Below are 12,281 nucleotides of genomic sequence, written 5' to 3' on the forward strand. Positions count from 1 at the left end.
CTGATCCCTGTCCCTACTCCTTCCGCCTGCCCCCTGCTGGCCTTGCTGCTCTTCTGCCAAAGGTTCCCATATACTTAGTCCTAGTGGGTGCTGAGAACCAGACTCAGCAGACAACGTGGGACCGACTCTGTGGGGATCAAATCTGAAGCCCCTGCAAATAAAGCTGGTATTCTACCACTATGCTGCATCCCCGGGTACCAATTTTTTTTTAAATACTTTTCTTCATTCTTTTTCAGCTCCCAGATTGAACTATAAATTATTTTGAAAGTAATTACTTTTAAAGCAATCTCTAACCTATAGACTGTCTTTCTACAACTTTCTGGGGGTTGGAGAGAATATAGTGGGCAGGGTGTTTGCCTTGCACACAGCAGTCCTAGCTTCAATCCTAGCACTGGGTATTGAGGTGCTAGGGTACCCCAAATCCTGCCAGGAGTGATCTCTGAGCACCAAGAGGGATCCCTGAGAGCAGAGTCCTAAGCACTGCTGGGTGTGGCCACAAAATAAGTAATTTCCTTATAACCTGAATTGCAAACTTAGAGCAAATGAATAGCATCATTCATTAGTTTAATGATTAGACCCTAGAAGAGATAGTCTTTCCTTTCATTATTTTCTATATTGTCTACTCATTCTGATTACTAAGAGCAAACAAGGAAAATTATATAAATGGTCCAGACAATTGTGTTAAGACTTGAAAATATCCAGTAATAACTACCATATAAAACAAAATCATAGTAGGTTGTTTCCAAGAACTTTTGTGGGAAAAAAATGCCTCATGTCTTTTTTTTCTCAGAAAATGTGCAGTGTGAATTCAGAAAAATTGTTTTGTACAAATATTGGAGAAAACAAAAAAATTAACTTAAACTCATAGCATGGGATTAAACCATATTTTACCTTAACTCAAGTCTATTGTCACCAAATCATAAGAACTATAATGAGTCTAAGATTAGCAAAATATAAGATGGGAGAAAATAAGGGACAAGTTTCAGAATGTGCATTCTCCAAGGTAGTCTTGGAAAGAAACAAAAAACAACACACTAACTCTGGTCATTACTAATTTTTTGTTTTTGTTTTTTTTTGGGGGGGGTCACACTTGGTGATGCACAGGGGTTACTCCTGGCAGTGCTCAAGGGACCATATGGGATGCTGGGAATCGAACCCGGGTCAGCTGCGTGCAAGGCAAACGCCCTACCCGCTGTGTTATCACTTTAGCCGGATTACTAATTTTTTAAACTGAAAATTAAAGGTTTGTAACTATACTAAAACAAACTTTTGGTTAAACGTATCAGTTATTATTCCAAGAAAGCCTTCTCCAGAGCACAAAACCAGGCATAAACCCTGGGCTCTGCAGGTATGTTCCAAAAACAAACAAACAAACAAAAAAATGGGAGCTACTCCTAACAGTGTGTGGGGGAAGGAAAAGAGAAGGAGGCTTGCCAAGTTATTAGTCCCTAAAATTTTTCTGAAAACTGAACATCATAGGAAACTAATGCTATTTCTTTTCAATTAACTATGGGTGTAATAGAAGTAACAAAAACAAACAACTCCTAGATAAAAACTAATATTGAATTTTCCAAATGTCCCACCAAAGGTGCCTACAGCAGAAAATTCATTCAACATTTCTTAAGAAACGTATTTTTGGCATCAGATCATTTCTTCTTATACATGCTTTATCCCTTCTACTATTAACATATTACACTGGGGGAGGAAAAAGCCCCAATTTTTAAAAAGTTAAAATAATAAGTGCAATTAAAATACTCTACATTGAGTACAATAGTCCGGATTTGGAAGCAACTCAAATGTCCAAAATGAAATATTATGCAGTCGGAAGGAACAGAAAAAAAAAAAAGAAATCATGCAATTTGCTGCCACTTGGATGAATATGGTATGGTAAATTAACAAAATCAGAGGGAGAAGGACAAAGACTGAATAATGTCACTGTCTATAATATTTAGACAGGGGAACGGAAGGTATCAAATGATGGCAAAACTTTTGGCCTAGAATAAAGAAATGCCAAGCAAGCTGGCAAGTGGGAGTGGGGGGCGGGGGTGAGGGGTGATGAGACTGGAGGTAACATATGGACACTGGTTGAGGGTTCCAGACCCTTTGGTGGTGGTGAAGTGAGGTAACTCTAAGCACGTAACCCAAACTACAATAATTTTTAAAAATCAGTTTGCCAAAAAGGGGTGGGGTAAGTGGGTGGGAAGTGCCATTACAGTCACTAATGGAGGGACGCTAACATTGATGGTGGGTGTGAATTTGGAACACTGTGTGCCTGAAAATATTATTAATAGTATAATCCATAGTGCTTAAATAAACTCAAAGAATATAAATTAATTTTAAAAATTTGGTGCTCTACTCAGTGGAGGCAGAAATAATTTTCAGGTTTTTTTCCCCTTTACATCTATGGATTTTTATTATAATCTTTTACTTATTTTTATTGTAGACACTTAGGAAGTATCAACAGATTTTCTAATATAAAACCAATATTCCCTTCCATAGGATAAAACATACTTCATACGTTTATAGGCCTATTCAGATTTTCCCTCATTACATTTAAATCTCCTCACTTTTATGTTTTGTTGTTGGACCACTCCTGGCTCTGAACTCAGGGATCACACCTAAGGGGTCTCAAGGGACCATGTGGGGTGCCCGGACTCAAATCCAGACTGGCTGCATGCAAGGCAAGTACCCTACCAGTTGTACTACCCAGCCCCAATTTTCTTTACTCTTAATAAATTTTACATTTATAGGATTTACCTATTTCATATGAACTCCAAAACGTACTACCACAAAATTACCCATAATATCAACTCTTTAAAATTTATATACTTCTAAGAGAGTTATGAGGACCTATGCAGTAAGACAGCAGGCAGGGTACTTGCCTTGGAGGCAGTCAACCCGGATTCAAATTTGATGCCCATATGGTCCCCCAAGTCTCCAGGAGTGATCCCTTAGCACAGAGCCAGGAGGAAGTCCTGAGCACCCGCCAGTGTGACCCTGCCCCTGTCACCAAATTTTTAAAAATTAGGTTTTAGGGGAAAAAAATTACTTTATCAACCTGTCAGTTATTTATAAATTTGCTGAAATCTGTGTGTGTGAAACTAGAACGTTCTTATTGAAACTTGAGAAAGATGTGAAAGGACAGAAAGGGAGAAGAGTGTGTTCAAGAGAGAACACAGGCTTCTCCGGAGCAGAAATAAGCAAACAAGGAACACAGGAACAAGCAAGAGAAGTGTCCTCCCTGCAAGAGCAAACAAGTGATTTACAAATTTTGTGGAATTTCAGATTAGCTCTATTGATCTACGTGTGTAGCTATCACCACCTACCTCACACAAATACACACACACACACACACACACACACACACAGATCTCTCCCATGTGTGAGATAAAAAGAAACAGGAATCATAGTAAGAGGACAACAAAGCTGAGAGTCACTGGAACTGAAGATCCTGTCGGTGGGACTGGGCTCACAAGCTGGGGGCGGTTGTCCTTACGACCCTGGAGGAGGTTCTCCAGTGTTGGGATGGTGTATGCATGCAAGTGTGATTAACAATATTGTAAGCCCTGGAACCTCAATAAAAACGTTTTTTAAAAATATATCATTTCCAGCTGGACTGAGAGTACAGCAAGAAGGGTGCCTGCCTTGCACGCTACCAACCTGGGTTCAATTCCCAGGCACCCCACTATGGTTCCTGAGGTCTGTCAGGAGTGATCCCTGGGGACTGTCAGGTGTGGCCCCAAAACAAAAATCAAAAAGACAGATTTTCATCCAAAGGATGTCAGTTACACTCAAAAGAAAGAGAATTTAGACTGGGCTTTGAAAAGATGTATGCATCTTTTATACAAAATAATAAAAAGCACCAGGGGGGGATGAAGGGAATCAAATAAAAGGGGAAGCAACACAAAGTGATAGTACAAAGGTTAAAGTGTTTGCCAGGTAAGCAGCTACAACACTGGTTCAATCCCAGAACTGCCAGAAGTGGCCCCTGATCACTGCCTGGCAGGCACCAACCTCCTGGAAAAAAGAATCAGAGAAATGACAAAACTAGACAAAGCACCCCCTCCCCAGCAGTCCAAATCTGCTTACTGTGGGAGATAGTGCAGCGGACGGGAAAGATCCAGTCAAGAGTCTGAAGACACAAGAGAAGTCACCATACAACCAAGATCAAGGTTCCCGAGAATTCAGAAAAGCGGATGCAAAGCATCTAGATGCACAGGAGAACTGGACATACCCATGCTTAAGTTTTACCAAAACAGAGGCCGGGAGTTAAGAACAAAGTGCTAGAATGATAAACGTTGGAATCCCAAATGGATGAGAGGCAGGGATGGAGTTCAATGGTATATAGTGCACACTTCACATGCGTAAGGCCCTGGGTACAAAGCCCAGCACCACCAACACCAAACAATTCGATAAAGGAGAAGACCTACTACAGAAAAAGCAGAGGCAGTTAGTTAAATGAACTATGATTCTGGTAAAATTCAAGAATGAAGGGGCTGGAGTGATAGCCAGCGGATAGGGCATATGCTTTGCACTTGGCCGACCCGGGTTCGATTCCCAGCATCCCATATGGTCTCCCGAGCACCGCCAGGAGTAACCCCTGTGCATCGCCGGGTGTGACCCAAAAAGAAAAAAAAAATGTGTTTATCCTGAGGTTCCTTCCAAACACCTACTAAAATAAGAGCAAAGAAATTTTTAAAAAAACAAAACCTAGGGCTAGAGTAATAGCACAGCAGATAGGGAGTTTGCCTTGCACATGGTCGACCCGGGTTCAAGCATCCCAAATGGTCCTCAAGTACTGTCAGAAGTAATTCCTGAGTGTACCAGCAAAGAGTAACCCCTGTACGATAGCACAGCGGGTGGGGCGTTTGCCTTGCACGCGGCCGACCCAGGTTCAATTCCCAGCATCCCATGTGGTCCCGAGCACCGCCAGGGATGATTCCTGAGTGCAGAGCCAGGAGTAACCCCTGTGCAGAGCCGGGTGTGACCCCCCCCCCAAAAAAAAAAAGCAAAAGGAGTAACCCCTGTGCATCGTTGGGTGTGACCCAAAAAGAAAAGAGAGAAAAAAAAAAAAGCAAAACCCACGAGGGCAAAGAGAATGGAAAATTTATTAATAAAAATGTGGAAACTAAAAAGCTGAGCATTCTTCTATGTCTTAGCAGGTCAGAAAAAAACTGGAATATGTATGGGGCAAGAAGGGTAGGATGAAAATGGGGAAGCCACAGGGCAAACCAATTCATGTGGCAAAATCCTAGTCAGGCTCAGAAGACAGCAAGCGCATGTGAAGGCAGCTGCACAGATGGTACGGGGGTGGAGCACTTGTCTGTCTGAGCACTTACAACTTGACATGTCTTCCCAACCCTGGGCACTGGGCTACTACTCTCCTCTCATCACAAAAGATTTAACCTGATGTCCAGGGACTCTGGGGTCTTGCCCATGAGTTCACAGAAGGAAGAGCACACTGAAAACGGGAAAAGCAACCCAAACACCTCTGAACTTGATGGTGGGACCCACCTCCTGACTCACTCCTCCGTCCTGCCAATGGCAGCCTTGAGGCAGCAAAACTACAGGGCTTGGGTCAGGTGGAAAAACAAAAAAAATCTGTTCAAGAAAACAAAGAATAGTAGGACAAGGAGAGAAGGGGCGGAGATTTCCACCTCAATAATTCATCAAGCAAGGGAGTAATTCAAGAAGGGGAACCAGAATTCAGTGTGCTCAGGAGAGAGGGGAAGGCTGGAACTTCTGAGGATACTGTCAGCAATCCCAGAGTACGCAGAAACAGACCTTGAGTCAACCAGACCAGAGTGGAGCAGAGGGGCCCTCAGGTTTTCTTCTAGAACAAATCAACAAATACAAAGACCAGAGGGCTAATACATAATACACCAGGTAAGACACATGCCCAAGTCTGATTTCTGGCACCCTAAACGGTCTCCCTGCACCGCCAGGAATAATTCAGCATAAGCCAGGAGTAAATTTTAAGTACCCCCAAAACAAAAACAGTAAGACAAAACATAAAAAAAAAAAGAGACAAGTATATTGACCGAGACTTGAGATGAATTACTGTTGGTATATAGAAAACAAAGAAAATGATGTTTTTAAAAGTAATGATTATCTAAGGTCTAGAGCAATAGCAATAGGGAACTTGCCTTGCACATGGCCAACCCAGTTTTGATCTCCAGCACCCCAGGAGATTCCCTGAGCCCACCAGGAGTGACCCCGGAGAACAGAGCCAAAAGGAAGCCCTAAGCATCTCTGAGTATGGCCAAACCCCCCCAGCACCCCCCCCACACACACACTAAGTAATGACACCACCAGAAAAGTTGCATAAAAAGGGAAATTTAGGAGCCAGAGCGACAGCACAGCAGGTAGGGCATTTGCCTTGCACACAGCCAACCCGGGTTTGATCCTTGGCATCCCTTATGGCCCCCCAAGCATGGCCAGGAGTAACCCCTCAGCATCGCCAGGTAGGACACAAAAAGCTGAGAAAAAAAAAAGAAAAAAGGAAATTTACTCTTAGGAGTCAACAGGCTCAAGTGTGGCGCGGAGTTCAGGGCTTCTACATGCCAGCCAGGTGCTCTAGCTCCCAAAGCTTAATTTGGTTTTGTTTTGGGGTCACACACCCAGCGGCTCTCTGGGCTCAGGGATCACTCCTAGAGGTGCTTGGGAGACCATGGGATGCTACAGCTCGAACCCTGGTCAGCCGCATACAAGGCAAGTTCCCTACTGGGCAGAGAGGCACTGCAATGCCTCGCCAGGCCCACAGTCAGGCCAAGTAGCACTGGGAATGGGCCTGGAACCCCGAGCACTGCTAAAGAGACTCCCCCCCATTACACAAATGAAGTTTTTACAGTTTGTGAAGGGCATACCGCTTAGAGAACTGGGCCCAGACCCCAGGCTGGGTCCGAGCAACTGCATTTCTCCCCCGCCTCTCTGCCCAGTGCTTCTGGGTCTAATCCTGGTTGCCCCTGCACCACACCATCAAGTCCACACAACCTGTGATCCTTGGCCCCGAGCACAGCTGGAAAGCACCCTCAAAAAAATAAAAGAGAGAGAGAGAGAGAGAAAGAAAGAGAAAGAAAAATTTTCTCACAGTGTTTTCTATTTGTTGGGCGGGGAGGCATAAACTTTTAGGAGCCAGAGAGATGGCACAGTGGGTAGGGAGTCTGCTTGACCTGTAGTCAAGCTGGGTTCAACCCTCAGTAGCACATATGGTCCCCTGGGCACCTCTGGGAGTCATTTCTGAGTGCAAAGCCAGGAGTAACCCCTGAGCATTGGCAGGTGTGGCCCAAAATAAACTAGAAGATAGATTTTTAGGGGACTGGTGATGGGTCTGAGGCTCAAGCACCTACCCTGCAAGGGTGAGGCCACTGGATCCCCGGTTCACCCCCATATGTGCTGGCGTCACCCCAACAGCTCTCCTGTCCAGCTGTCCCAGTCAGGCACACGCATGCCCTGCCCTAAAAGCCTGCAAGCACCCAGCAGGGAGAGCGAGCCCGGGGGAGCACATGTGTGAGGACAGCAGCCACCCTGAACTAAAGCCACCCAACAAGGGGCGTGACCTCAGGCCAACACTGTGAACCCCTGGTGAGCGTCACAAGCATGAGCGACCCCCAGTCATCACAACGGCAGCAGCAACAGAGGGAAGGGACAGAGGGGATATAAACGGTTCAAATTCTGCTAAAAATGGAGATTATGCAAAATTTCAAGACAATAAAAACCATGAGATGACTTGCCATTCTTGAGCCCGCAACTGGAAGAGGGGAGAGAAGCATTACCAGACTGCAATGGCTGAGCTGGAGGGGGGCGAGGGTGGGGGAGGGGTTAGTGTTCTGACGACTTTCTAATAATGATAGAATCCAAGATGCCACTATGACCAGATGGCTAAGTCAGTGATCTGGGTGGGGGAATGGTGATGTTTCAGTAATGGCAAGATCCAAGAAGTGCGACCAGGTGGCTGGGAAAAAGTGGGAATTAAAGGGCTATATTTCAGTGAACTGTCAATCCAATTACTAAAGTTGCTTTAAAAAATCATTGTTCTCCCAGTCCCTTAGTCCCTTTTCTGAGCCATGCTGATCAGCCCTGGTAGGCTGATACGTAAGAACCACATCCACAGGTTTGCACGTCCCCTACCTCCTGCTTGCTTTTTTCCAATAGGGAATCCCAGGGGGAAATCAGGAGACTAAAGTCCTGATATTTACTTATTTGGGGCTGTTGGGCCACACCCAGCAGTGTTCAAGATTACACCTGGCTTGGCACTCAGGAATCCCTCCTGCAGGTTTATGGGGCAATTTGGGATGCTGGGAATTGAACCCAGGTCCACGGTGTGCAACAGCGCCCTACCCACTGTACTATCTCTTTGTTACTTTTGGAACAAGGGAACTTGACTGTAGATACTGAAGATTATATACGGTTTTAACAGACAATAGTAGGAAGTTACAGGAGACTCCCAGCAAAATAACAGTGACTAACACATTTTGAGCTCTTGTGCTCCAAGGAATTTTCTAAACTCATTTAATCATCAGAAATAGCCCATGTCGGGGCTGGAGCGGTAGCACAGCGGGTAGGGTGTTTGCCTTGCATGCGCGGCCAACCCAGGTTCTAATCCCAGCATCCCATATGGTCCCCTGAGCACCGCCAGGGGTAATTCCTGAGTGAAGAGCCAGGAGTAACCCCTGTGCATCGCCGGGTGTGACCCAAAAACCAAAAAAAAAAAAAAAAAGAAAGAGGGGGGCTGGAGTGATAGCACAGCGGGTAGGGTGTTTGCCTTGCACGCGGCCGACCCGGTTCGAATCCCAGCATCCCATATGGTCCCCTGAGCACTGCCAGGAGTAATTCCTGAGTGCATGAGCCAGGAATGACCCCTGTGCATTGCCAGGTGTGACCCAAAAAAGCAAAGAATATATATATATATATATATAGCCCATGTCACAGTTTTGCCTGCTTCATTCCATAAGCCTATACCTAGAACAGCTACTTGTAAATGGTTAAGAATCCAAATATTCACTTAAAATACAACTCACTGGACCACAGAGACGGTTTAGGAGCTGGGGTACATGCTTTGCATGCACCAGACCAGGTTGGATCTCCGCCCACTGCAGTACCTCTCCCAGCACTAAACTGGGAGTAGCCCCTGGGAGTGATTCAAAAATAAAGACTGAAAGGGCCCAATAGACAGGTTTAGTAGGAAAGAGCTGATTTTCCTGATGGTGCAATACTTCTCCTGTTTACATTTCAAAGGATCAGGAACTTCCCAGATAACACAAACTAAATACTTAGCTTCCCATGAGGTTAATCCAGATTCTCATCTTTTTGTTTCTTAGGCCACACCCAGTGATGCTCAGGGATCACTCCTGGTAGCTCTGGGGGACCATATGGGTTGAATTTGGGTTGGGACGCAAGGCAAGCTGTACTATCTGCCCAGCCCCAGAATTCTCATCTTTTCAAGTCATACCCGAAGTGAAAATTGCAATTCTTATTGTTTGCTTTTTTGTTTGGGGGGCCACACCCAGCTTTGCCCCGGGTTTATTCCTGGCTCTGTGCTCAGGAATTACTTCTGGCAGGGCTAGAGGGACCATATGGGATGCCCAAGATCGAATCTGAGGCAGGCCATGTAGCAAGGCAAGCACCCTACCCCTCTACTATGTGATCCAGCCCCGAAACCCGCAAATTTTTAAAAGTATACACCTTCAGCACAGGAGCTCATATTAAAGGGCCAAAAGACACATCTAAGTATCAACCATGAGTTTAAAAAAAAAAAAAAGAGAGAGAGACAAAAAAGGAGGGGACAAATAAATCCGCCTGCCGGGAGCAGAAAACGCAAAACCAAGCACAGTCAGCAAGTTCCCCCTGCACACTGGCAATCACACAGAAGTAAAAGTACAGCAAAAGCGAGTAACGCAAATTAGAGGGAACGCGTCGGACAAAAGTGAATCAAAGAGTGAAGAACCACAAAAGGCGGACTAGGTTGCAATGAAACGCCTCACTGGTTGCACACATAATTATCTGGGCTAACCGAGCAGCTGGGAGCTTATCAAGAACCTAAACTGTTTGGGAGGGGGGGGGGAAGAATCACAACGCTCGACAAGCGGTATACGCAGCAAAGTAAGAGCGCCCAAGATTTTCTGAAACCCGAATGTCCTTTCCCTCCCCCCCGCACCTTCTCTTTTGCTTGATTTCATGCTGCACTCCCCCAACCCCCTTCACAAAAAAAAAAAAAAATAACCCAGGAAATGCATGTCCGGCAGAGTTGAGTAACCCGAGTGAAGTTTCGAAAAGCACCGACTCTAGTTCTAAAGCGTGCAAACCGGCGCCCACGGCGTGGTGGGGGTTAAGGTGCGCCTGGAAGAACGGCCGCACCGGGACCCGCGATGGGGAAGAGCGGCTGCTGGAGCCGGTCCCCGCACCCCCGGGGGACGCCGGGATCTGACGGCGAGAAACGGCCGCGTGCGGCAGGGCCCCCGGAACCGGGAACGCGGGGCTCCCAACTCGCCGGGCGGCCCCGCGCCGGGCCCCGCGCGCCAAGTTCACAGAACCGGCCGGTCGACCGCGCCGCTACGGGGCGGGGCGAGGGCCAGTCCGCGAGCGGGCGGCCCCGCAGCCCCACCCCAAGCGGGGCGACCTCACGCGGCGGCGGCTCGAGCCCCCCGCCCCACGCCACCCCCAGCGGCCCCGCGGCGCCCGGCAGCCGGCCTCCCGGCCCCTCTCACCGAACGCTGCAGCTCCCCCAGCCAAAACGAGGCGCGCTCCTTGCCGCTGGGGTCCGGGTCGTGGTAGAGCGCCTGCACCGCCTGGTACACGAGCTGCAGGGTGGGCTTGGCCCCTTCCATGCTGGCGGCGGCCACCGCGCCGGCCCTCGTCCCGAGCCGTCTCTCCGGGGGCTGGCCCAGCCTTCGCGCCTCCTCACTGTGTCGGCCACGGCCGCTCCCAGACTGGCGCCATCTCCTCTTTGGCCGTTACCGGGGCAGAGGGGGGTTCTCCCTGGAAGTCGCCCCCCTCGGAAACAAGAGGTTTGATCGTATTCCGGTTCCTGGGCCTTTTTCTTTCTTTCTTTCTTTTTCTTCTCTTAGCCGAGGCTCTTCCTCAAGACAGTCCACGCTTCTGAGTCCAGACGGGGGCGCCTCGCTTTCCCCAACACCCCACCACCACCGCCGTCACCGCCGTCACCACCGTCACGGACTTGGGTGTCCGCTGCCCGGGCCCGGCACCACACTAACCACGCTCCCTCCAGCACGTTTACCCGGACCGGAAGCGGCTGCACCGACCCCCTTTGGCACACTTCCGCCTGGTGCAGCGCAAACGACCTCCTTCCCGGCACGCCTCCTCGGCTGTCTCCGCCCCCTCCCGGAAGTGTCCCTTCACGTCCACAGCCGCGGACAAGGGCTCACGTGGGCTTCGCTTCCTTGCTGGCCGCCCACTGGAGCTCCTGAGGCCACGCGTCGTCCACGCCGAGCCGCCCCTCCTCTCTGTTCCCTCTTCCTACTTCCCCCATCCCGTGGCAGAGAATCCTTTTGTCACCCTCGTGGATAGGGTATGCCCATTCAACCATCCGTGGAGGGGCCACTGCACTGGACATCCGAACATGGACTTTTAAGACAGTTTCCGTGCTGATCCCAGCGCCGGGGGAAAAAAAAAAGCATGTCATCAGATAACTCGTTTTATTACAAGCTTGCAATACGTGCCACGTTGAAATAAATCACTGCTTGTTATCACCGATCAGCGGCCCCAGCCCCCACTCCTTTCCATAAAAGTTCTTATGTCCCAAAGGGTTGTACATTCTGTTGCTCAGGATATTCTGAATTTCAAAGTTATTCTCATATTGGTGTTCTTTCCTGCATGTCAAATTAAAAGTGTTCTAATGATTCTTAGTTCACAAAAGAAAATGAAATCTGTACTATGGAGAAATTGGGGCAAAAGGCAGAATGATGCGAAAGGATTTCCCAACATTGCTGCTATTACAGTAATAACTAACTGCTACTGTTTGGTCATGTCAAAGCACTCTAGTTACAAGGTCTCATTTAATCCTCTTAACCAAATAAATCCTCATTTTATGGAATAAGAAATGGGTAATGTAGTTTGTCCAAGATTCTCTACAGTTCTTAAATGGTCAGGATTTGGGTGCAAGTCAGATTCTCTCCAAAGCCCGCCAAATAGTATAAGAGGACAAGCCACATCATTTTGTGTGTTCGTTTTGGTTTTCTTTTGTCTTTGTTTTTGGATTACACCTGGTGGTGCTCAGGCCTTACTCCTGGCTCTGAGCTCGGGGATCATTCCTGACTGGGCTC

At 47.5% G+C, this 12,281-nt stretch overlaps 1 protein-coding gene across 2 annotated transcripts in view; it reads right to left on the reverse strand.

The window, feature by feature from the left end:
• TNPO3 (transportin 3) overlaps window positions 1–11,232 on the reverse strand; it is an 84,366-nt gene extending 73,134 nt beyond the window's left edge. For both annotated transcript variants that reach the window (XM_004608270.3, XM_004608272.3), the window contains exon 1: window positions 10,707–11,232. In XM_004608270.3, the coding sequence (XP_004608327.1) occupies window positions 10,707–10,826 (120 nt within the window). In that variant the 5' untranslated portion in view covers window positions 10,827–11,232. The remainder of the gene's footprint in view (window positions 1–10,706) is intronic.
• Between the last annotated feature and the right edge of the window lie 1,049 nt (window positions 11,233–12,281).

This window comes from Sorex araneus, chromosome 1, assembly GCF_027595985.1.
Source record: "Sorex araneus isolate mSorAra2 chromosome 1, mSorAra2.pri, whole genome shotgun sequence".
Classification (NCBI taxonomy): domain Eukaryota; kingdom Metazoa; phylum Chordata; class Mammalia; order Eulipotyphla; family Soricidae; genus Sorex; species Sorex araneus.